This window comes from Crocuta crocuta, unplaced genomic scaffold (genome assembly GCF_008692635.1).
Source record: "Crocuta crocuta isolate KB4526 unplaced genomic scaffold, BGI_CrCroc_1.0 scaffold24, whole genome shotgun sequence".
In the NCBI taxonomy this organism is placed as follows: domain Eukaryota; kingdom Metazoa; phylum Chordata; class Mammalia; order Carnivora; family Hyaenidae; genus Crocuta; species Crocuta crocuta.
In genome coordinates, this window is record NW_027530974.1 from 6,760,838 (window position 1) to 6,788,338 (window position 27,501).

General features: G+C 40.0%; 1 protein-coding gene across 1 annotated transcript in view; it reads right to left on the reverse strand.

Annotated features, from left to right (window-relative positions):
* BLOC1S5 (biogenesis of lysosomal organelles complex 1 subunit 5) overlaps positions 1-27,095 on the reverse strand; it is a 45,943-nt gene extending 18,848 nt beyond the window's left edge. The window contains exons 1-3 of the mRNA XM_077770081.1: positions 26,973-27,095; positions 20,478-20,560; positions 6,812-6,941 (exon numbers count right to left, since the gene is read on the reverse strand). Of these exons, the coding sequence (XP_077626207.1) occupies positions 6,812-6,941; positions 20,478-20,560; positions 26,973-27,087 (328 nt within the window). The 5' untranslated portion in view covers positions 27,088-27,095. The remainder of the gene's footprint in view (positions 1-6,811; positions 6,942-20,477; positions 20,561-26,972) is intronic.
* Positions 27,096-27,501: the final 406 nt, after the last annotated feature.

A 27,501-nucleotide genomic window follows, 5' to 3' on the forward strand; every position in this document is an offset into this window, starting at 1 on the left:
CATCTGCTAGCAGCCAGGCACTGTCACTGGTGCTCCTCCTAATGCCTCAGCGCCTTAGTTCCTCATTTGTAAAATGAACGTAACAACTAATGAGGGGACTTCAGAACTGACGTTAAATGAGATAATAGTCGATATTATGCTGACAAGTAATTTAAACATGAATACCACTTAGAGCAGTTCCACACACATTGTAAGCTGTCAAGGAAGGCTGTGATTACTATTACTCCACTTACTATCCCTACTGAAAATGCTTTCCTTATTCCCGTCTCCTAATGACAATGTTCTACTTGTCTTAAAAAAACAGTTCAAGGTGTCCTGCCTTCATAATAAAGCCCGCCTAGATTAATCCCTGCCCTGTAAGGATTTTCTCTTCTTGGAAATTCCTTTATCAGGTATGTGTGTATCTCACCACTTTATCCTGCTTCGCTTATGCAGAGGTTTAGTAGTGGTTTACAATTTGCCTTCCTCTCCTACCCAAACCTAGTCCTGAATAGGTCCCAAGTTCCACAGTAGGGCAGGGACTGTGACTTCCCTTCGGAAAAATGTTAGGTCCCTCCCTGTGAGAATATGGTAAAAGAGGAGGATTCTGCTTTTAAAAAGTAATGTTTTCATCAGTAGCCATTTATTTTAGTTATATCAAAGATAATGTTTTAGGACTGAAAATTATGTTCCCAATCATTGTTTGTTCTAACAGAAAAGACGAAAACAAAACAAAATGGGAGCTGATTAGATCTGCCTTCTTTCTGTGGCATATTAATATTACATCATTTTCCCCAGGCCATGGTTCTATCATTTCCTGATTGGACTTTTTCCCCTGACTCTGAACATAACTTAAAACAAAATTTCACTTGTGGTCTTTGGGTGCTTCATCATTTTCAGATCATTCTGGGCTTAATCTAAGAGAAAAGTTACAAGACTGTGACATTATTTTGTCATCTGTTATGTCCTTTAAAAATTTAATTAGAACACATCTGACAAAGGCACACTTTTGTTCCTTATAGGGATTGTCTTTGTGCTCAGACAGAACGCCCATTTTTAGAAATTTCAGTGCCTTAGAAGTAGCTGATTTTTTAATTCTTTAGCCACACAATAAGTAAGGTTTACTTTCTAAATTTAATGAAATGTGCTTTTCTAAAATACAAGAAAATCATGTGACCATACCAAACATTCCTTCTTCATGATTAGAGACCCCGAGAGGAAAAGGCCCATTATTCAGCCTTCCTATCGCTTCCACTCATTAATGGGTGCACCTAACGCAGTAGGAAGCCATGTCCCCTGTCGTCTGTGTTCCAGGACACAATACTGATTTTAAAGAGTCAAGGATTGTCAAATTATTTTCTCTCAGCCAAAAGATTTTTTGAAATTAGCACCACATACAGTGATTGTGCCACATACGATGGGTGACAATGTCCCAACTGTCCTCACACAAGAGAAACGAATACATTCTATCACGATGTGTTAAGTGTGAACCTCAAATATATATGTAAGCAAATAATTTTGGCTTGGTATTAGAAGATGTTAGCTGAATTCTCAGTCATTCACATCAAGGAACAAATAATTACTTCAGGACTACAATGTGCCAGGCACTGTTTTAGGTGCCAAGGGTACCAGAGTCCCCGAGCTCAGGGAGCTTATATTCTGGTTGTGCAGATAGACAGCATATAAATGCTTAGCATGTCAGGTGGTGGTGGATACTGTGGAGGAAAAAGCACGGTGAAGAGAAGAGAGAATGCCAGAGTGAGGGGACATGATTATTACAGAGCAGCTAAGAAGGTCTCACTGTTGACACCTGAGCAGAGATCTTTGGGAAATGAGAATGTACAAATCTGACAAGAGTATTCAATGGGGCACCTGAGTGGCTCGGTCGATTAAGCTTCCGACTTTGGCTCACGTCATGATCTTGTGGTCCGTGGGTTCAAGCCCCACATCAGGCTCTGTGCAGATGGCTCAGTCTGCAGCCTGCTTTGGATTCTGTGTCTCCCTCTCTCTTTCTCTCTCTGCCCCTCCCCTGCTTGTGTTCTGTCTCTTTCTCAAAAATAAATAAACATTAAAAAGAAATTTTAAAAAAAATCTGACAAGACTATTTCAGAGGCAGCACCAAGTGCAAAGGCCTTGAAATAGAAGCACGTTTGGCACATATTAGAAGAATGAAGAGGCCAGAGTAGCTAGAATGATGTGTGGGAAAGAAAATGGAAGGAAATAAAAGTCAGAATGGGGACCATTATGTAGAATCATCTAGGCCACTGTGAGGATTCTGGCTGTTCTCTACGCAAGATGAGGAGATTCTGACATAGTACTGATAAGGGGCAAATTACATTTCAAACGGATCATTCAGCTCCTATGTGGACAACAGACTACAGGGAGGAAAGACATAAAGATGAGTTATGTGGTTACTACAGAGAGATCAGAGTGGCTTAGATCAGGGTGATGGCAGTTAGTGAAGTGGTGAGGGTGGTCAGATCCCGGTTATAGTCTCAAAGTTGTGCCCAAAAAATCTGTTAGTAAGATATGTGTGAGCAGAGGTGGGGAGAATGGGAAAGGTAGAGGAAGAAGATGGGGAGAGGGAGAGGCAGTCAGTGAAGAGAATGCTGGTGAAAATTCTAACTAGTAAAGCACTATAAAAGTTTTGGTATTTTAGGGGTGCCTGTATAGTTCAGTCAGTTGAGCATCAGACTCTTGATTTTGGCTCAGGTCATGATCCCAGGGTCGTGGGATGAAGCCTCATGATGAGTTCTGTCCTGAGTGTGGAGCCTGCTTAAGATTCATTCTCTCTCTCTCCCTCCCTCTCTCTCTCTCTTCCTCCGCCCCTCTCTCCTGCTCGCTCTTTCTCTGTCTCCCTAAAATAAAATAAAAATTGATATTTTAGGGGCGCCTGGGTGGCTCACTCAGTTAAGCATCCGACTTCGGCTCAGGTCATTATCTCACAGTTTGTGGGTTTGAGCCCCGCGTCGGGCTCTGTGCTGACAGCTAGCTCAGAGCCTGGAGCCTGTTTTGGATCCTGTATCTCCCTCTCTCTCTGACCCTCCCCTGCTCACGCTGTCTCTCTCTCTCTCTCTCTCTCTCAGAAACAAATAAAACATTAAAAAAATATTTTTGTAAAAATAAACATAAAAAAATAAAAACTGGTATTTTAAATCACTGAATTCTTAAAGATTTCTAGCTAGAGACAGACTAAAGCAAAACCAGACAAACTTCATCACCTAAATCACTCACAAAATAAATAAGAAGTTAAAAAAATAAAAGGTAAAAAATTCCATCATTTACTTAACAAGGGAAAATTATAATTGCATACTATAAACTTTGAAATGTGGTATGATGCCCAAGACCTGAGACTCCTAACCCCTAATTACTTCATCCCTCAAAAGTGAGAGAAAGAAAATAAGTTGACAAAATTGTTAGAACTCTAATATGCTTTAATTTGTACCGAAACCGATGTGGGGGGTGGATAAAGGCTCATATTATGTGAGAGACAGATGAAACAGACACTGGGTCCCTTCTGCAAGAAAATCTAATAAAATTGTCCATAGGTGCTCCATTATACAAAATCTCTCTTTATTAAAAGAGAGCAAACATATTGCATTAAATTAAAAATTGAAATTGCAGAGCTAAAGAAACAAACAGAACTCTAACATCATCATTACAGATCCAGTAAATAAATGAGAAGGAACACAAGAGTCTAAGACTAAATAACAAGTGGCAGCATTAGGATTTCAGGACAGAAAGCAAATACTGTAAACCTTGATCAGGTTAAAATTCACAAGTGAGGTTCGGGAAGAGAGAGGGAGGGAAGCTGTGAATGTCCTAACGCCTCCAACTCTCAAGGCATTAATCAACACAGAAATAATAACAACATGACTCTAACTTCTGAATGTTTTTTATAATTATTTTTCTTTGAATGATCTTTTAGTAAATACTATCTTTTATACAAAAATGACACTTATTTTAAGGTATTTCCTTTAGTTTTTAGTGTCTGTTCTGTTAAATTCAAATAAAATTAAGAATACCTAAGCTTAAAAGGTATATGACCCCCCCAAAACACAAAACAAAACACTCAAAAACAAACAAACAAAAAGAGGCGCCTAGATAGCTCAGTTGGCTAAGTGTCTTGACTTCACCATAAGGTCATGATATCGTGGGTTCCTGAGTTCCAGCACTGCGTTGGGCTCTGTGCTGACAGCTCAGAGGCTGCAGCCTGCTTGGGATTCTGTCTCCCTCCCTCTCATCCCCTCCTGCACTCATGTGTGTGCCCTCTCTCTCTCTCTCAGTCTCTCTCTCAAAAATAAACATTAAAAAAAAAAAGTGTATGATCTCATTATCAAGTGCTCCCTCTCCCCCTCATACCTGCCCAGCTATTCATTCAGCCATCATGTCTCTACCCATCCTTCTATTTGCATTTACACAAAGATGTCTGAAATGATGTTCACCAAAGTTAAAAAGCAATGGTTATTTTCAGGTAGTTTTTTAAAGGTGATTTATTGTTTTCTTTTTTTTTTCTTATTACTTAAACATACATTCTTCTGTTTAAATAATAATTTTAAAAAGTCATGTCTCTCTAAATAGAGAGGGAGGCAGGGAAGGAGAGAAAACTATCTTCCTATGACCGTGTTAGTTAACGTGAGTAAGGAAACCCACAGGCTCTGTCCTTACTCTAAAATCAAGGTCTAGGTCCTTAATACTAAGGCAAGATAAGATACTCAGACAACAAACTTGGTGAAATGCGTAAGTCTATTAAATAATTAATAAGCAGGGCATACACTCCTACTGTTTTCAGGATGAAAATAACATAAAGGCTGTATCTTGATTACTTTATGGTTGCTTTTTTTGTCCCCTCCTAGAACTTTCATTTACGTTTTGTGATTTTTTTTTTTAAAGGAACCACAGGTAAATTTTTATTCTAAAGCTGCTGGTCACCAAATCCAAAGACACTATGCAAGTGGCCACACAGACAAAAGTGGAAACAGTTCCAAGCTGAGGATTCCATAATAGGTCTACACTCCAATAATTCAAGATGTCCCTACTGCCCCAGAGTTACCTAATTCTGTGTCACACGTGAGATAAGCAGCCGAAAGTCCACAGCTGCAGAGTTCTGGGCGGCACAGGAAAAGAAAATGCGGCAACTGTCTTAACAGGCACGAAACAAAACTTAACTCATCACTAGGCCTGTAGAGTACTACTTGGACCAGAATATGTTCCACTACATTCCATATAAGTTGTCTTGCATGATTCTGTACAATTCCTTGATCAATCAATATCAAAAATAAACAAGCCAGCACTCTGCCTTAAAATGTCAGATTTTTAAATGGGCAATTCCCCAGGAAACTGGGGACAGGTGGGCCCAGGCAAAGCTCAAAGCTCTAAAATTAAAGCACATAATCCTCTCCATTCTACACATGCTCATGATACTTAGCATAAAATATTTGGGTTGAAGTCTACTGAGCCTTCCATGCCTCTAAGCAGGAAAACACCTCCAAAAGCCATTTCTTAGCTGCACAGAGCTAATTACATGCAGAGTAGTCCACAGATCTTAAAACCTTAATTATCAACTCTGGATTTTATGTGTTTTAATTCTTCCTTTTAGGATACACTTATAGTCTGAATTCCATTTCACTAGTAATACTTTTCTATTTCATTGTGGAGACAGCTTTTAAGAGGCTAGTCTTCACATCAGAAGTAATGTTAGCCAAAGAATGAATTTAGTCAAAACAACCATTCATAGATTTTTATCAAATTTTACCCAATTTACCTTAATGTACTCAAAGAGTAGAAAAGTTATAGGCACATCTCAAATGCATACATAAGTAGTCTTATTAATAACTGAGCTTTTTAGTAGAACATCTGGAATGTTTGTTAAGATTAAGAAAGTGATAGTCTGAGAAAATAAGGGATGTATATAGTAAAATGCAAAAGCCTACAGTCAATTTTAGACTTTGTACTGTTCCGCTCAAAGAAACCAAAACGTAATCCTGGGACATTAATTCTCTCCAAGCCCCTTTTAGCATTAGAGCACATGAGACTGACTGGTACCCGAATACAAACACTTGCTAATTTCAAGATTTGGTTAATACCAAATCTTTCTACTGTTTTCTTTCACAGGTCATTATTTTACTGGCTAGTTCTGTTTTCTCCTCCCCCCACCCCTCCACCCCCGGCTCCCCAAGAGATACTTTTTCATTCTGCACGTCAGTAATCCATCATTATTTACCAGCATATCTACCCTTGGACATGCTGAATATGTCACTATGGATCTAGACCCAACCCTGAGTTATCGATACACTTCTAATTTTAAAATCAGTTAGTAGTAAAACCCGTTAGTTTATATGCTTAATATCCTTTTTAAGTATCTCTCCACATTACAATATTTTGCTCAATGAAAAAAGTTATAAAATGTTTACAAACATTTATGATGGGATTCTTTTTTTAAAAAAGTTAAAAATTCTAGTATCCTGGTTGAAAATCAAGTTTCATTTCATTGCCTACTTCCTAGTCATCAAACTTCTTATGCATAATTAAACTAAAAAAAAGGTAAACAATGCTGCAATTTTCTCACATCCTAAAGGGACTGATTATCTTGTGTACCCCAGATGCCCACATCTCACTTTGGAGATTAATGCTCTCAACACCCCTGGCTGCACACATTAATCACTGGATAGTCATGTGCTCTGTGACAGGGCTTCCATTTTATCGGTTCCGATTAAGAATTCTCTCCCCACCTCCCACCAAAACACTGAAGGAAATGCATTTTGGCACAGCACTCATTTGAAATAAAACAGCATTAGAACAAAAACAAAAAACCAAAAAACTGCTGGCTTACATCTCTGGAGAACTTGGTTTAAGTTGTCCTGCACTATTTCTGTACATTTGGGCAGAGTCTGTTCGTTTGTCTCTTGGATCATATTCTTCAAATTTTCAAGAACTCGCATTTCTCGAAGACCACGTTTTTCCTATTAAAAGAAAGTAAATTATTTATACATATTGTGTCTTAAATCTCAGTAACTACTTTCTGGGATTTCCACCCAGCTTTTGGGTGTTACATTATTACTGTAATTTACACAGCTTTCTTCCAATTATTTGGCAATAAATGAGGTCACAACCTGGAGGCACTTTTTAATTATGAAATGCTTCAAAAGTTGCAGTGTGTAAGATTTTTACAGCAGTGTTTAAAAATGGGCATGAGATGGGGGTGCCTGGGTGGCTCAGTCGGTTAAGCATCTGACTTCGGTTCATGTCATGATCTTGTGGTTCATGAGTTCGAGCCTCACACTGGGATCTCTGCTGTCAGCGCAGAGCCTGCCTGGAATTCTCGGTCTCCCTCTCTCTCTCTGCGCCTCCCTCTCTTTCTCCCTCTTTGTCAAAAATAAACATTTAAAAAATTTTTTAGGGACATTTGGGTGGCTCAGTCGGTTGAGCGCCCAACTTCGGCTCAGGTCATGATCTCATGGCTCGTGGGTTCGAGCCCCGCATCGGGCTCTGTGCTGACAGCTAGCTCAGAACCTGGAGCCTGTTTCAGAGTCTGTGTCTCCCTCTGTTTCTGACCCTCCCCTGCTCATCCTGGATCGATCTCTCAGAAATAAAAAAGTAAAATAAAATAAATTTTCTTAATGGGCATGAGAAATAATTTACAAACAAAAAGAGGCCTAGATTGCCACATACTTCATTCTGTAAAACAAAGAAATTGGACACCCTTGATCCAATTTTCTTTTGCTGTTTTCACATCAAATACATAATAATAGCCCTTATTATTAAACTGTTTTTTAAACTTATTCCATTTTTCTCAAAAATGTGTGGTAAAGGGAACAATAGTTCCCTGTGCAGAAAAGAGTTAACACTGATCGCTGTTCTCAGAAAGGCCTGCTTACAAGGCTGGCCTTCAGCTGGGGGCTGGGAACTTGACCAGTAAATAGTGCCCTACACTGGTATAAAACTTTCTATAAATGATAAGACATATCCTTTCTTCTGGGAGTTTGGACTTTTGATACATGCTGGGCAGAGACTGCCTACTTGACCAGTCGCCAATCAAATCCCTGGACTCCTAGACTCAGGTAGCTTCTCTGGTGGACATTTCACATGTGCTGTCACAGCTCACTGATGAGGGACTAAAGCACATCTGTGTGACTCCACAGGGAGAGGACTCTTGGAAGCTTCTGCTTAGTTTTCTCCAAACTTCTTGTCATATACCTGTTCCCCTTATTGATTTTGCTCTGTATCCTTTTGCCGTAATAAAGCCTAGCCACCAATATGACCATATGCTAAGGCCTATGTAGTCAATCGCTGAACCTGGATGTGGTCTTGATCCCTGACACACCCTGTTTCAGAACTCAGACTTTAACACTACCCTACCACTACACTTGAGGGTAGGCCAGTGACTTGGTTCCAAAAAACAGAGTGGGGAAAGAGAAAAATATTAACTTCACAGTGGAGACAATGAAAGTTGACATCATCTGTGATGTCATGGTGATAACATGTACCCTCTGATGTAATGTGACAAGAAGGGTACTTCCCCCAAACCCATAACCCCAGTCTAATCTGAAGAAAAACATCAGACAAACCCAGATTGGGGGACATTCTACAGGAGACTGGCCAGTATTCAAGATTGTAAAAGTCATGAAAAACATGGAAAGTGATAACTGTCACAGACCAAAGAACACCAGTGAGCCCAACAAGTAAATGTAATGTGGTACCCTGGATAAGGTCCCAGAACAAAAAGAGAACCGTAATGGAAAAATTTGTGACAGCTGAATGGAGTCTGGTATTTCATCAACAGTAAAATACCAATGTTAATTTCTTAGTTTTTACCCGTTTAGCATGGTAATTTAAGACATTAATAGTGACAGAAACTGAGTGAGGGTAAGGTACAGAACTCTTTATACTACCTGAGCAACTTTACTGTCAATCTAAAATTAATACAAAATAAAAAGTTTATTTTAAAAAGGGAAGTAAATTTGATTGTAGGGAAATATGAAGTTTATTGTGATACTGGGGTTTTTCTTTTCTTTTGAGCCATTCTTAAGGAGCAGCTACGGCCAGGTTTTTACTCTAATTTTTCCAAAGTAAAAAATTAAAAAGTTAGACAAAAGTTGAGAAAAAATAAAAAATGAATCCTGTACTTATTACAATCAACAATTCTCTACTCCTGGATGATTTTGTTCCCTCTGTAACATTCCATACACCCTCCTACCCACAATCTTAGATTCTTTTGAAGCAAATTCTGGACAGCATATCATTTTAACTGTAAATATTTCAACGTGTATCTTTAAAAGACGAAGACTCTTCTTAAAAAAAAAAATACATTAAGACTCTCTCTCTGCCCCCTGCTCACTCACACACATACTCAATAATCCTTTAATATCATTAAATATCAAAGTAGTATTCCCATTTCCTCAAATGTCCCATTCATTTTTTTATCCCCATTTAAACATAAATCTAAGGAAAACATATATTGCAATCGGCATGTTTCTTAAAATTTTTTAATCTACAGATTTTCCCTCCATCACTTTTTTCTTTGCAATTTGTTGAAAAAAAAGTTGAGTCATCTGTTCTGCAGTTTCCCACAGTCTGTTATGTGGCTGGAGGAATCCCCATGGTATAATTTAACATCTCCCTTGGTCTGTTCTCCTTCCTGTAAATTAGTAGTTAGAATGAGAGGTTTGATCAGATTCAGGGTTTTGTTTTGTTTTCTGTTTGCAGGAATATTTCAGAGGGAGGTGGGCTGTGTGCTTTCAGCAGGATGCCGGTAGCACCGTCTTCATTTACCAGCAGGAATACCTCTGTAAAGGGAAATTTCCCCTCAACTACTTGGTTACTCTGAGGAATGCTTACATGTGAAAGGCAAAATAAAACACTTGATTATTTCCTCTTATTTAACAGTTTTAAAAAGAATGATTTGGTTCCCTAGTATTCTCTAAAGGCTTCTGTTTGTCCTATGCATTCCTATGACTCACAGATTTAAGATATCTGAAGTTCTTCAAGCCATGACAGTATTTTTCCTTACTGGTGCTCAAACTGTCCTATTTTTTTGTCCAGTGGGAGCCTAGTTAAGTTGGCTGTGTGATGCTTTAGACAAAATTCTACGTTCTTTAGCGGCCTCTCTGCTTTCTGATATGACTGGGTACTCTAGGCTCACCTGTACATTTCTGGACTCAAAATCAGCAGGTCTCTAAACACCACTATTTAGAAATCGTACTTAGAGAATGATTACCGGGGGTGCTCACTGCTACTGTGTCACTCATTATTTCTAGGCCTTTCAGTGAACAAGGCTATGAAATACGTGTTTTTATTTTTTTTAATTTTTTTTTTTTTTTTGAGAGAGCAAGAGAACGTGCATGTGAGAGTGTGAGGTGCAGAGAGAGAGGGAGAAAAAGAACCTGAGGCAGGCTCCTCACTGACCGTGCAGAGCCCAACACAAAACTCAATCCCATGAACCAAACCATGAGATCATGACCAGAGCCAAAATTAAGAGTAAGGCACTTAACCTATAGAGCCACCCAGGTGCCCCAAGGTATGTGTTTTTACGAGATGAATTTTAATACAGTGCCTAGGTGGCTCAGTCAGTTAGACGTCCAACTCGATTTCAGCTCAGGTCATGATCTCAAGGTTCATGGGTTCAAGTCCCACATCGGGCTCTGCACTCACTGTGTAGAGCCTGCTTGGGATTTTCTCTCATCCTCTCTCTACCCCTCCTGTTAGCTTTCTCTCACTCTCTCAGAAAGAAATAAAAACCATTAGAAAAAAGATGCATTTTAAGTTTATAACCACAAATTAAGGACAATAAGGCTTTTAATTACACTTCTCAGTCTTATGTTTCTTTGCAGTTTTCAAAACACCAATAGAACTACAATTTATTTTATCACTACTTCAATCAAACAACAATAACAACACCAGTATCAACGAAGTGATTACTGAAAACAAATTAAGGGTTTGTTGTTGCTGTTTTGAAGGGATATTCAATTAAATATGCACAAATTACCATGTTTTACAGTTACTTGGGAAAATTTCTCTCTGCATGGTAGGCAATGCCACCATCCAGAAAGACAGGTTTGCTTTTTTACAGTTTACTTGATTTTCAGGGATTGTTCCTTAAAAATTTTCTTTTAAATTATGTAAAATATTTACATGTCTCCAAAACTATACTAAAAATATATATATATATTCAAAAAAAGTCTAGCTTCTATGCATGTCTTTTGCATTGTATTACCTCCTACCTCTCTCTTTAGGTAATTATTTTATTTTATTTTATTTTTTTTAAATGTTTTATTTATTTCTAGGGGAGAGAGAGAGACAGCGCGAGCAGGGGAGGGTCAGAGAGAGAGGGAGTCACAGACTGAAACAGGCTCCAGGCTCTGAGCTGGCAGTCAGCACAGAGCCCGACGCGGGGCTCGAACCCACGAACCGCGAGATCATGACCTAAGCGAAAGTTGGACGCTTAACCGACTGAGCCACCCAGGCGCCCCTTCAGGTAATTATTTTAAAACTTTATCCTACTACTGTCTAAGAATAAGGATACACATCCACATATATACATATATATACACACATACACAGGCATATATAAATGTATGCATGTATTCACATGTATAAGTGTATATATATATATATATATTTCCAATTCCTTCCTTCTTAAATGTAAACATGATATACAGACTTTTCTTATTTCACTTTATGAGGGAAATTCATACACACACACACAATGTGTATAATCTTTCTCTGTGTGATCATGTGGTCTATTTGTTCTTTTCTGGTATATATTTCAGGGCTGAGAAAAATCTGGCATTTTTGTTCTCGTGGTTATTTGTGTCAGTACCTTATAGAATACTCTCGGTCTCCACTTTGTTGGTTATTGTCTACTGGTTCCGTACTATAGGCAATAGCATTCAAGGCTTCACAAGACCCCCTGCCATCCGTCCATGTCTTGCTCCAGTTTCTGATTTCACAGAGGCTTGTTAGCTGTTTAGCTGGTGACTGGGTCGTTGGTATTATGGGGTTTTATGACAGATGTTGTTTGACTGTAGACTTTGGTTTTATGACAGATGTTGTCTGATTTTGCTACCCTAGTAATTCTGCTTCTATAGACAGACTGAAGCGAAAAAACCCAGAACAAAACAAGAGAAAACTACATCAAAGCTTGCTGCCATCCCCCATGGCACTAGAATCTGAATGAATCAAGACTATAAAGATTATTCATTTCTTATGGTGCATCTTTTCTTTGTCAAGATGCAAAGGAATGGTCTCTCAATTCAAATACAAAGACAATGAAGAACAGAGACTGGAGTTCTGCAGTTCTACTCAGGGTCCAGGTCTTACTCGGGGGTCCATGGACAGGCTTTGGGGTTCCAGAATCCCCTTGAAATAGTACTGAAATTGAATATATATATGTCTTCTATGCATTTTTCTGGGGCAAAAAAATTCTTCAAGGACATCTTGACTTACTGAAGTTACCACTATCAAAGTTATAATATAAAGTTAAGAATCCCTAAAAACACCAACAGCACTTTCCAGAAATAGAACAAAGAATACTGAACTTTGTATGGAACCACAAAAGATCCCACACACCAACAGTCTTGAGAGAGAAGAACAAAGCTGGAGGTATCATGATCTCAGATTTCAAGATATACTAGAAAGCTGTAGCAATCAAAACAAAAAGACTCCTAAATCAATACAACAGAACAGAGAGCCTAGAAATAAACCCATGCTTATATAATCAATTAAGCTATGGCAAGGGAGGCAAGAATATGCAGTGAGGAAAAGATAGTCTCCTCAATAAATGGTGCTGGGGAAACTGGACCACTTTTTACCTGATACACAAAAATAAACTCAAAATGGACTGAAGACCAAAATGTGAGACGTGAAACCATAAATATCCCAGAAAATACAGTGATTTCTTTAATATCGGCCTTAGGCAAAAGAAACAAAGCAAAAATAAACTATAAGGCTATACCAAAAAAAAAAATGTTTTTGCACAGGGGTGCCTGGGTGGCTCAGTCAGTTAAGCGTCCAACTTTGGCTCAGGTCATCTCACAGTTCATGGGTTCGAGCCCCACATCAGGCTCCATGCTAACAGCTCAGAGCCTGGAGCCTGCTTCAGATTCTGGGTCTCCTTCTCTCCTTGCCTGCCCCTCCCCTGCTTACACTCTGCCTCTTTCTCTCAAAAATAAATAAACACTAAAAAAAAAACAAATTTTTTTTAAGTTTTTGCACAGCAAAGGAAACCATCAACAACATGAAAAGGCAAACTATGAAATGGGAGAAGATATATGCAAATGATATATCTGATAAGGGGTTAATATCCAAAATACACAAAGAACATACACAATTCAACAGCAAATAACAAATAATCCAATTAAAAATGGGGAGAGGACCTAAATAGGCTTCTTTTTAAGAAGACATAAGGACGGCCAACAGACACATGAAAAGATGCTCAACATCACTCATCAATCATGAGGGAAATGCAAACCAAAACCTCACACTCGTCAGAATAGTTAGAATCAAGAAGATAAGAAACACCAAGTGTTGGCAAGGATGTGGAGAAAAAGGAACCCTTATGTACTGCTGGTGGGAATGTAAACTGGTGCAACCCCTGTGGGAAACAGTTATGGAGATTCCTCAAAAAACTAAAAATAGAAATACCATTCAATTCAGTAATTCCACTACTGAGTATTTACCCAAAGAAAATGAAAACTGGATGCCTGGGTGGCTCAGTCAGTTAAGCATCTGACTTTGGCTCAGGTCATGATCTCACAGCTCATGCATTTGAGCCCTGTGTCAGGCTCTTGCTGATGGCTCAGAGCCTGGAGCCTGTTTCAGAGTCTGTGTCTCCCTCTCTCTCTGACCCTCCCCTGCTCACGCTGTCTCTCTCTCTCCTAGAAATAAATAAAAAATAAAAAAATAAAAGAAATCAGAAACAGTCTCGCCCTTAAAGTTACCCTCTGGTATGTGCTTGTTTTTATGCTGATTATCTTTGACCAAGGTGTACAGTTGACACTCATTACAAAAGGAAGACTATTTAACATCTATTTAACTGTATATATATATTCACACATGTTCTGGTGCATAAATATCAAAGCTCAGCAATAATGAAGCTTGGCTTCTAATGTGTAACACACCACAAAATTACATATACAGTTAACTTTTCAGTTGAAATTAATAGCAAGTGCTCATGTAATGTTCTTAAAATAGTGTCTGGCATTATGTGCTTAAAGGTGCTAGCAATTATTAATATTAGTATAGTTACTATAATTTTCATATTTAAGATGTAATAAGATGTAATTTGATAGTAAGAAAGGAAAGGGGAAATCAATATAATAATTAAAAATTTTTTCAATCACTAAACTGGTCAGTCCAACAAGCTTTAAAACCATATTGCATATGCCTATGTTTATTACATGTTACGTGGGACAGGCTTTATCCTGATATTTAATAATATGCCAGTTACTCTAATAATCTAACCAAAATGAGAGATTAGGACATCAAGTGACGTTCTAGCCTGACCTACCTTTGGAGGGATTTTCTCTTCATGAATTCAACTCACATTCCAACTCATCGAGCCAATCTCTCCTGACTCCTAGAATTACTGTACTTATTTGAATACCTTTTTTTAGCCTCTAATTTTAATCATCATTTCTCCATTTTTTTTTCCTACTGGCTAACATCTAGTTTCCTTTCTCAGCTCAAACACCACCCTTTCTCTGAAAACTTTCTTCCCAGCTCTGTGGAGAGTGGTTTCTGGAGCTGTTTCCTCCTGAGATCTCAAGCGCTTTGTGCTTATTTTATCTTAATAATTCCTTCATGAAAATTCACTGTTTACAGGTCTTTCTTCTTCCTAGACCATCAACTTCCTGGAGGTAGACTGTTTCTCATTTATTTTTATATGTCTACTGTGACAGGTAGTTCTGGATCTCTTTCCTGGAAGTCTCCAAATATTCTTTGAGGTGGGCTATGTGCCTGTACACAGACTGCGTGTCGTTTCCCATCTGCATTCCTTTTTGCGACATGAAGTGCAGGTATCATGGCAGGAGCTCCCTGAGCCATCCTGGAAGCCTAAGGGTAAGAGCAGCACTGCAGGAGACAGAGGCGAAGCTAGAAGAACGCTGACGTCATAGAGCCCTAGGCTCCAGGTATTGTGAGAGAAAAATAAACACTTGTGAAAGACACTATTTTTTGGGTATCTATTACTAGTACCTAAACACATTCCTTACTAATACTTATACATGTAGATAATCAACAACTGTTCAATAGAGCAATGAAGGAATAAAATTTGCTAAAAATGAAATAAGCGATCAGAGGGGAGGTGTTGGGGGATGGGCAAAATGGGTCAAGGACAGTGGGAGACACAAGCTTCCCGTTACAAAATTAATATCTTGGGGATAAAATGCACAGAGAAGGGAATATAGTCAATGGTATTGTAACAGCCTTGTGGGGTGACAGACGGTAGCAACGTGTGGGAAGCACAGAATAATATATAGATTTGTTAAATTACCACACTGTATAGCTGAAACTAATATCACATTATGTGTCAACTATAATCGATAAAAAATGTTTTTCCATTAAAAAGGAGACTTATGAAACAAAAAAATGAATAAGGAACTTGTGCAGGACCCTGTACCCCAAAACACGTCAGAAATGCTCACTAACGGGGGTGTTTCCTCTCTTCCACCTGAGACGCCATGACATCTCCTCTGTGGCTAGAAAGCTAATGTACAGCAGGTAGTGCCTCTACCCATTGACACTACTGGATCGATGCTCATGGAAAGGGCCCTACGTGGATCTCGGTTCAGTGGAATCAAGGATATAAAAGATCTGCATAAAGTCAGGAGGAAGACAGTCAACTGTCCAGAAACATTAACAAACACAAAAAGAGTGCTTAAATATAATAGAACTTCAATACTTTACGTAATGCTGCCACCATGTGGCACTTACTCTCTCCTTTAGAAATAAAATTTTATAAAGAAAAAGATGATTGCTGCCTGTGCATAAACTTTTTGAAGCATAAGAATTATAAACAACTGTAGTTTTAAACAACTGTAGTTTTAAATACTACCCAGGTTTTCTTAAGGTGAACTATGCTTAAATGTGAGAGAGATGAATGTTCTAGAGCATACTGGTAACTCTCTTCTGCCATTCTTCTGCCCAACCAGGCCATCTGGGGGTGAATTAGTGGATGCTACTATTTGGACCTAGATAGAAAAGAACTGTAAATAATGCAGATATATATTCAAATCCAAAGCCTCTAAAATGCTTTCAGCTTTTTTCTTCTAATTTGAAGAGAAATGCCAGAATACAATACACAGAAAATACAGGAAGTTTCCAGGCTACTCTGAACCCTCAAGAAGATCAACTGGGGAAGTGATGGTATAAAAGCCTAGATCAGGAAAAGGAATTATATTACATTTAGTTGAAGATAACAAGTTAAACTCAGCTGACAAGAGATTTTTGAGCCCTTCAGAGGTCTTTCATGACAATATGAGAATATCTTGCTTTGTGAAGTGTGGGTCTGTGTCTGTCCTCTTCATCAGTGCTGCACAGGTCCCTATGTTATGTCTCACACAAAGCTAAGTCCCTGAGACACTTACTTGCAAAACAAGCTTGTTTCTACCATACCCAGTGTGATAATTTTATTCTCTAGTAAACATCTTTTACTTTTCTAAATTTTATTTATTTTGAGAGAGAGAGAGAGAGAGTGGGGTAGGGGCAGAGAGAGAGCGAGAGAATCCCAAGCAAGATTGTGCACTGACAGCACAGAGCCCAACACAGGGCATGATTTCACAAATGGTGAGATCGTGACCTGAGTGGAAATAAAGAGCTGGAGGCCTAACTGACTAAGCCACCCAGGTGCCCCCATAAATAAACATTTTTTCTAAGGTAGCAGTTCTGCCACTACTTAGCAAAACTCTATTTTCCCTAAAATCATTAAAAATTGAACCTGAGATCATTCAAATTATTGTAAATCCTGAATTAAAACTTTTTTGACTGTATTTGCCACCATTTTTCTCTTAATAATAACAGTTACCAACATTTGTCTAACACCCATATATCAGGGATTTAAAAAAAATAATGTATCATTAAATCCTCACAAAAACTGCACAGTACATATTGTTCTTCCCATTTTTAAGTGGGAAACTTAAACCTCAGTAAAGAAGTAATTATAGCTAGTAAGAGGGCGGCAGAATTTGAATCCAAAGAAGTCAAGCTCCAAGGCCCATGTTATATTCATTCCTCAACATAGCCTCCTTTCCAAAAAGACCTTGGAAGGCTTCGCAATGTGGAACGCAGGTAATTTCTCTCCTGAGACACATGCCCATCTTCCCTTGGCAACTATCTTCTATCCCAATTAAAAGAGGTGTTGGCTTCAACAGGAAGTGAGCTCTTAACAGCATAAATGTAATACTTTCTTCATTTTCCATTCCACATGCAGTTTCACTTGTATAGACAGCCCTTTCACAAAACCATCTACATTATTTAAGGAATGCTGATATAGGGGCTCCTGGGTGGCTCAGTTGGTTAAGTGTCTGACTTTGGCTCCGGTCATGATCTTACAGCACATGAGTTCGAGCCCCGCGTCAGGCTCCGTGCTGACAGCTCAGAGCCTGGAGCCTGCTTTGGATCCTGTGTTTCCATCTCTCTCTGCCCCTCCCCCCACTCATGCTCTGTGTCTCACTGTCTCTCTAAAATAAATAAACATTAAAAAAAATTTTTTTAAATGCTGATATAAGTATAATGACATATATTATAGGGATAACTCAGCCACTGATTAGCAACGTGCAACTTTTTAATGTTGCTTTCCATCTCTGGGCTCAGTTTCTATGAAGTGAAAGGTTAGTGGGGGGTCGGATTAGAAAATCCATCTTAACCCCACAATTCTATGTTTAATACCAAGTAGATCTCTAAAGCTGTATTTTAAAAACTATTGAGTATTTCAAATTAATCAGACTGGCAAAAAGAAGAAAAAGATAACTTATGAAAAAGATGACTTACGACATCACTAGACATCAGAAAACTCAAGTTTTTGTCAGGACTCTGCCGTTTTTCTTTCGAATCATATTAAGCACTTACAATGCACTGGACATTGGTTTAGCCATTTTTAATATAATGAGAATATGGCATTTTTATACAATCAGGAGCTCTGACTCTTATGGTACCTCTATTCGAATGAAGGAGGACAGGCAATAAACAAATAAATAACAAGAAAAAGATCAGGTAGTTACAAGAGCTTATGCTAGGCAGAATTCTAGGATGGCCCACGAGGCCCACCCCTAGTGTACACGCACCTTCTCTTATTCAATCAAACTCTAATCCAGGTGCTACTGTATATATATTCTACAGATTTACTAAGGCCCCAAATCAGCTGACTTTAAGGGAGGGAGATTATCTCCAGTGGGCCTGACTTAATCAGGCGAGTCCTGTACAAAGTCTAGGCTCTTCCTGGCAAGCATGACAGGGAGGGACTCCATGTGAGCAAGACTGATTTGAGGCTCTGAAGATGGAAGGGGCCACGTGCCAAGGGACATGAGCGGTCTCTCTAGGAGTTCAGAGAGGCCCCTGGCTGACAGCCAATAAGGAAATGGGCACTTCATTTTATCAGGGCAAAGAACTGAGTTTTGGTACAATCATGTCAATTAGGAAGAGGACTCTGAGCTCCAAATAAGAACAATGTCTAGCCACATCTTGATTTTAACCTTGAGAGAGTCTGAGCAGAGAACCCAGCCGCGAAGCCCAGAATTTATTCTCACTTAGGAAGTGGCAATAATCTTCAAATAGCATAAGGGAATAATTTCTGGATAATATTCTGTGTGTCCCAGATTATCTATATCCCACCACAACAGTAATGATAATGATGACAGCTAACAGTTAATTCTTCCCAGGTACCTGATAATGTTCTAAGACACACACACACAGACGCACACATTGTATGAATGTGCATATCTTTAATCTTTACAACCACCTATGAGGTAGGTATTATGCAGATTTTGAGCACGAGCCTATTGAACCTAGAAATGCTGTCTGATGTTGCAACTCTGTCCTTTTATCTTGAGTGCTCTGTACCACAGGCTTCCTGGAGTTTTAAAGGATTTATGAAAAGGTTCTCTCCTTTTGGCAGGCTTAGACTTGCTGCTTGGAGTCACTTGAAAACAGAACCCCAACTCACACAGAACCATGAAATTTTTTGTGCAACACCATTTACCACCTATGTGAAAGCAGCTTGAGATGCTGCTGTTTAATGCACAATGAACCAGTCGTACATGTGTGAAACCACAGGATGGCAGGCTGGTGCACAAGCAATACTGGAGCCCAGCACGAAAGGCCGGCTGGCAGATGGTAAAGCCAGCAAGGCAGGGGCCAGTCATAGAAGGATGCGTGGACTTCATCCTGTACGCGGCAAACATCATCAAAGGGTTTTAAAAAGTGAAATAATGTCAGAACACGCCAGCAGCATGGTGAAGACTGGATGTGACTGGGCTGACGACACAGACACGCAAATCAGAAGGGATGGAGATTAAGGAGTAATATCCAAAAGAAATGGTCACTGAATGGGGGTCCTAACCGGGTCAGAACAACAAAAGTATGAGTCTCGTGTTTTAATCTGAGTGCTCTGGGTGAGTGCTGATGCTTCAACTGAGAAAAAAAATAGAAAATGGATCTGGAGGACCAATACCCATCAGTCTTTAAAATCTTTTTTTCTTTCCCAAGGGAGACAGGGGTGCTGATGGAAGAGGCATGTGTACCCCAATGTGCATAGCAGCACTCTCAACAATAGCCAAAATATGGAAAAAGCCTAAGTGTCCATCAACTGACAAATGGATCAATAAGATACGGTTTATCTACACAATGGAATACTACATGGCAATGAGAAAGAATGAAATCTGGCCATGTGTTGCTACACATGGATGGAACTTGAGAGTGTTATGCTGAGCGAAATAAGTCAGGCAGAGAAGGACAGATACCATATGTCTGCACATATAGGTATATTAGGAGGAACTTATCGGAGGACCATGGGGGAGGAGAAGGGGAAAAAATAGTTGGGGAGAGGGAGAGAGGCAAACCATGAGAGACTCTTGAATGCTGAGAACAAACTGAGGACTGATGGGTGTGGCGGGGAGCGGAAGGGGGGTGATGGGCATGGGGGAGGGGACTTGTGGGGATAAGCACTGGGGGTTATATGGAAACCAACTTGACAATAAACTATTTAAGAATAAATAAATAAATAAATAACTTTTTTTCACTGTATCTCATGTTACAGATGAAAAAGCCTGAGATCAACAGACACGAAATACCCCAGAGCAGGCACCAGGACTTGAGCTCAAGTCTCCTGCTGCCTAGTCTTACGTTCTTTCCATGAATGGTAATGCCTCCTAATGAGCTGTACTTTGCCTATGTTATGAACACATAAATGGAAATCAGAGATTTTAAAACCACAGAATACCCCTTCTGTATATTAACACACTAACAACTAGGGCAGTATTTTTACAAAATAAGGTTTAAATACTCACTTCAAATTCTTTCACAAAATAACGGGTTTCACCTTGAATAACTGGTCTGTGATCTAAAAGCCTTGAATGAATTTCTCCAAGGTCTATAAAGACAAAACGAAATTGAAAGTTAATCCACACTGGGTGGCACAATCTCTAGCTCTATTTACTTTTCCCAAATACATGTATTCCCAAGAATACATGTAGGTTAAAATCTAGTTTAGACTGGATTAAGAGGAAATCTTATCCACTGCCAGTAAATAGGTACAAGTACTTCTGAGAGCAATTTGGCAATATCGAAATTTGGCAACAGCTTAGGACCTGCACCCCTGGCAGTTCCATGCCTACGGTGTGCCCTAGAAAATCTATTGCACAAATGAAAGACATTTAAAAATGTTTACTACAGTGAGTGTAATGTCAAAAGAAGAAAAAAGGAAACAATCTAAACATACTCATACAATGGAATATTATGAATCAGCAAGTAAAAATGAAGACACTGGAATGCCTGGGTGGCTCAGTCGGGTAAGCCCCTGACTCTTGACTTCAGCTCAGGTCAGGATCTCTCAGTCTGTGAGATAGAGCCCTGTGTCGGCACAGAGCCTGCTTGGGATTCTCTCTTTCTCTCTCTCTGCCCCTTCCCCATTCACACTCTCTCAAAATAAATAAACTTAGAAAATGACCCAAATACATTAAGGTTACATTTATTAATATGGATAAATCCCACAAATATAATGCTTGACAGAAAAGCAGGTTTCAGAAGAATGAAGGCATTATCTAAACTTAAAAAAAAACATGCAAAAGACACTTAATTTTGGGACACATACAGAAGCAACAAAACTAGAAACGCATGAGAATGGTAAACAGCAAATCCAAGACAGTGGTTACCCTGAGAGAGGAGAGGGGGCAATGCAATTAGAGCAGGGGACCCAGTGGGCTTTGAGTGTTTATTAAGATGGGTAAAGTGTTCATTACAGGTCTCTATACTCTTTGATAAGTCTGAAAAACTTAAGGGAAAAAGTTCTGAATTTTAACTGTTTTTTGGTAAGTCAATCTATTCACTCTACTTTGTAACAACTATGTAGTGTAAGAGGTAAACCTCAAAACTCCCAGAGGAAATTAAATCTCCAAATAAGAACATGCACCATTCATGTTGATTTACTGGTAAAATTTGTTCCTCAAATCTTTTATTTTTGCAGACACATAACGGTGCAAATTTCATTACTCTATTTAAGGAGTTTTATTAAGATACATCTTGGGAAGTATGCTAAGTAAAAACATGTAAACATTAAATATAACTTTTGCTTAAGTTCTTCAACAACTCATTACTAGAATTACAGAGCACTTCTATAAAAAAACTAATAGTTCATTTAAAAAGAAAACAAGAAAAAAGAAAAGAGGCCTATGCTTAGTTAAATTTGGGAAACATTAGATAACATTAATTAAGTAAGCCAGGATCTTTACCCTCAGATCTTCTGGGAGCCTACGGTTTATTTATATGAATTCTTAATGGCTGCAGTGAAGGCTGCAGTGTGCAGAAATTTATGGACCTTATTTGATTAAGAGAACCTACGCGGCAAAGACTATTCACATTCCAACAAACACCAGTGTCTTTAAAACACAACTGGCCAGCAGGCTGAAGTGCAAGCCTCCTAGTAGCCACATATGGTCCTCCACGCCTGGTTCCGAGCCTAGTTCCCACGTTGACAACTGTGAACGACTTCCTGTTTTCCGACCACATCGAGCTACCTCATGCATCCTTGCCACAGTGCTAGCTCTTGTCGCCCCCGGGAATCCTTCCTGAGTCCCCACTCTTCCTTCCAAACTGCACACACATCACACTTCCTTGAAATTTTCATTCATTCTATTCAGCTTCCTCCTAGGATTCAAGGAGTGCCCCTATTTTATGCCTCCCAAAGCACTCGGGGCAATTACTTCTCTATCACACAACTTACTACATTGTCCTGAAATTCCCTCTTCTCCAGTGAGTATCTTAGAGACATTACTTGTATTACCCACAGAGGATAAGTGGGTTAACGTTTATTTTTCTATATGACTGAGAAGCTATTAAGCTTTGTTGACTTGGGGAGATCTTTTGCAGCCTGATATCATGAGAATTCAGTTGGCCTTTGGAGAGAGAATTCAATTCCATTTAGAAATGGATAGTGATCACTTCTGAAACTCTGTGCCCCAAAATTTAAGATAGTAAAGATTTGGGGAGAACATACATATTACTACAGAAATTAAGCCACTAAAATTGTAGAGCTCTCATTATCTAATAAAAGAAGTGTATTCTCTGGCCCTGAATGTCCAGGCCTTTATTAAAATATCATAAGGAACAATTTACTGCAGTTGTTTCTGATAACACCCATGGCCATCACCAAAGAGATGCTATTCTTCCTCACCACTTCTCAAAACCATTCCCTCTTTTTCATCCCTGCTCGTCTCACTAGGACTATGTGAACAGCTAGTCACCCCTCTCTACAAGCCACTCTACACAGAGTCAGTTCTTGTCATTCCCAGTAGCAGTGCTTACAAAGTTGCCTCAAACACTGAACTAGCAAGCACTGAACTACTGGTCCTCCAGAAAATGATACGGTTAGGTTTCTGCAAGCTTCTGGTCACATTTTTGTCAAACCAAAATGCCATGTGTATCACACAGGTTTGTTTACCAACATCCCCGTGAAGCATGCCAGTCTTAGTGTCCAAAGTCTGCTCTTCCGGTAGAATCCTTTTTCCTGTATAACACTTAACAGGTATTCTTAAAGTTCTCCCACAGCCCCTTGACCTGCATAACCTACCTCACCTGCAAGTTGAACACTTTCATCCTGTACCACCTTTGAAAGTGTGGCCTGCAATAGACAGAAGGGTTGAACGTTTTCCTGACCCTATACAACTGATCATACATTTTTGTGGCTTTCAGCTTTACGACAATGCTGTCTACTACACTTGATCAACCACCTCAAGAATCCCCAAATTTAGCTGCCTGCCCATCACTTCATCACACACTATGAATGTTGCTTTGGCACTTTCTGGAATGGCCTAACACACACACTGGTGAATCTCCTTCCTTATTCTGGGCTGCTGACTGATTAACATTGATCTCACGGCAAAAGGCACTGTAATTCATCGCTAAAAGAAACTTGTCTTCTACAATGTTTTCTCTGTAAGGCACACTACAGAGTCTGTATGTGCTTACGGAAAACTCAGCACCACACAAGGGGGATCGCTTGAAAAAGCAAAATCACCAACAAAAAGCACAAAAACGTGAAAAGTATGACACTAAATAAAAAGTAAAAATAACACACTTATGGTGTGAGAGCTAAAACAAAAAGCAAAGTGTTGCCTTTTAGCTTCAACTATGAATGTGCATGTAGGAAAACTCAAATTTTTCTCTATTCTGTGCATGTGGGAATGACCATGAAAGCATCATCAATATTGATTCTGAAGTTACAAATTCATTTTAGCAATTAGGCAAATTCACAAATACCTAATTCACAAGATGAGGATCCACTGTTACCTGCCTGAATGCTTTATTTAAAATACAAATCTGGGGCACCTGGGTGGCTTGGTCGACCGAGTGTTCGACTTCAGCTCACGTCATGATCTCACGGTTTGTGGTTTCGAGCCCCGTGTTGGGTTCTGTGCTGACAGCTAGCTCAGAGCCTGGAATCTGCTTCAGATTCTGTGTGTCTCCCTCTCTGCTCTTCCCCCCCCCACCCAAATAAATAAAACATTTTTTAAAAATTAAAAAAACACAAATCTAACCATGATTTTCATACTTACTGAATAGTTTCCTAACATTTAAGAAAATGTCCAATCTAAGGCAACAAGTCTTCTCCTGTCTGGTTTCCACCAAACTCCACCTCTCTGAGAGTCACTCTGTAGCAATACATGTAATTTCCCAAACATGCCATACTGTTTGGGGCCTCCACCCCTTTGCTCAGGCTGTTCCAAACTAAGTTCAAAATACCCTTGCCTTCTTTTCTTAACTGCTAACACCTTTCTCCTGACTCCAATGTTCAGGAAGCCCTTCCTATTTTCCAGTCTTTACCTCCTAACACCCACCCGTGGGCCAGAAACCCTTACAGACCCAGGGCATAAGTAGTGAAATCATTTATTTGTTTCCTTTTCACTAAACTTTCACAATATAATTCAACAATGATCTGTTCAGAACCAATGGTCTTCAAATAAAGATGAACTTAAAAACAGATTTTCAGAATGAAAAGAGTGAATGGTTCCATAAAAAAAAGCCAAGGAAATTCTAGGCATATTTTTAATTAAAACTCAATTTTCGATTAACTTGAAAAACTTTCCCTAAATAATCTTTTTTTAAAAAGTAATATAAAAAAAAAAACCTGTGTGTGAAGGGATACAATCAACTGACGAAAAAGGCAACCCATGGAGAGTGAGAAAATATATGCAAATCATCCATGAGAAAAGGAGTTAATATCTAGACTTATACAGAGAACTTTTTTGTTTAACTTTTTTTTTTTAATGTTTTATTTATTTCTAGGAGAGAGAGAGACAGCGTGAGCAGGGGAGGGTCAGAGAGAGAGGGAGTCACAGACTGAAACAGGCTCCAGGCTCTGAGCTGGCAGTCAGCACAGAGCCCGATGCGGGGCTCGAACCCACGAACCGCGAGATCATGACCTAAGCGAAAGTCGGATGCTTAACCGACTAAGCCACCCAGGCGCCCCTATACAGAGAACTTCTACAACTCGCCAACAAAAACCTGATCAAAAAAATGGGTACAGGACTTCAAAAGACATTTCTCCAAAGAACACATACAAATGGCCAATAAGCACATAAGATGTGCTCAACACCACTAATCATTAGGAAAATGAAAATCAAAATTACAAGGCACTACTTCATACCCATGAGGAGGGCCACTACCAAAGTACAGAAAATTGTAAGCGCTGGTGAGGCTATGGAGAAAATGGAACCCTTGTGCACTATGTGACTGTGAATAGTGCAGCCACTATGAAGACAGAATGGTGACTGGTCAAAAAATTAAAAACAAAATTATCATTTGGTCCAGCAACTCCAGTTCCAGGCATATACTCAAAAGAATTGAAAGCAAGGACTCAAACAGGTATTTGCATACCTCTGTTCACAGCAGCATTATTCACAATAACCAAAAAGTGGAAGTAACCCAAGGGTCCATCCACAGATGAATGGGCACAGAATATGTGGTATAGACATACAATGGAATATTATTCAGCTTTTAAAGGATATTCTAACACACACTACAACGTGGATAAACCTTGAGGACATTATTCAAAGTGAGATAAGCCAGTCACAAAAGGGCAAATACTATAGGATTTCACATATTTGATTTAGAAAAACAGTCACATACAGAGAAGGAAAGGAGAATGGTGGTTGCTAGGGGCTGGAGGGAAGGGCCAGATGGGGAGTTAGTGTTTCATAGGTACAATGAGTTTCAGTTTGGGAGGATGAAGTTATGGAGATGGATGGTGGTGATGGCTGCACAACAATGTGGATGTACACTTAAAAATGGTTCAGATAAATTTTATGTTACAAGTATTTCACCGCAATTTAACACATTTTTCAGTAATTCACTTAGGTCGCACATATAAACATTTATAATTTACCCCTACCACCCACGCACCACTCTCGACACTCCTAATTAGATTTAAGAGGCACCCTGAAGTCTAGAAATAGCCACAGCCAGCTAATTGTGGCTGTCTACAATCCTGACAGATAAGGTTAGAATGAAACAGGCAGCAACCGAAGGATGTTATTCCCTGGGTAGTGCTGAGGGACTCAGGAACCCTCCAAGGGGTTCGACGCTGCAAGATGTTGGGGCAGACAGGACCAGCACAGGGTTAGGGAAGGATGAAGATGAGAAAGTGCAGTGTCTAACTGGCAAAGGTCCTGCTACAGGAAAAAGGGTTTGAGCTGGAATCAAACCTATTCAAGTTCTATGAGAATCCAGGTTGTAACCTTCTCCCAGCGCAAAGCCGACAAGACAAATGGACATCTATACGTGTGTGTGGCGCTTTCATGTTTTAAGCTGCTTTTATGTTATCTCATTTATTCCTTCCATGATCCAGGAGCAGACAGAGGTAGAGTAGGTAAAGCGGACGACCCAAAGTCACCCAACTCCTAAGCGACCTGACTGGGGCCACAGACCCTTTCCCGACCCCCAACCTCGATGCTTTTTCTAAGCGCTACAGGACGGTCGGGAGGCGGCGTCCAAATAAGTTCCGCGCCCAAAGGTCCTGGGCTTGGGAAAGGGGAGGGGGGCGGGCCTCAAGACTCACGTCCGCGGGTTTTTCGAAGTAGTAACTGGGACTGAATTGGTTGGTTGTTACTGGAAGGCACCTGGCGTGGGGAACCATGCGGACTCCGGCCACGAGTCCCCCACCGCCCACGAACGCGAGACAGTCCCGGAGGTGGGGGGCGCCCCAGGGAGCGGCCCCGGGTCAGAGGGCGCCGCCCCGGAGGTGAAGCGGCGCCGGGATCCACCAGAGCGACAGCCCCACCGCTCCGTACCCTTGATAATGAGGTGCGCTGGAGAGCCCGAGGTCCCCAGCGAGTCCTTTTTCTTGTCGCCGCCGCCCGGGGAGGCCTCGCAACCCACAGGCGTCTCCGTCCCTCCGCCACTCATCGCGACCTGCTCCGCCCACCCGCCTCCGCGTTGCGCCTGCGCAGACCTGAACTGCCCGCCTTCCGGGCGCGGGTTTGGAGCGTCATCAAAGGGCGTCGGGCAAGCGGAGTCCCCTAGGCGGGCACCATGTTGCGTTTGTGTAGCCAGAGATGTAAACTTGAAGAAGCCGATGCCGCCATGCCGGGTTAGGGCAGATGCTGGAGGAGTTGGAACGTGCCTTAAAATTAGAGGGAACCTTTGTTATTGCACCTGAAACCAGCTGGAATTTATTCTGGATTAGAGAGACAGAGAGAGGGATACAGCCGCAGAATAATAGTAATAGTAGAAGTATATTATTTCTATTATTACCTGCCACCAATATTATAAAGCATTTTGCCGTGCATTGGTGCGTTTGGTCTGCATAGCAACTCGGGG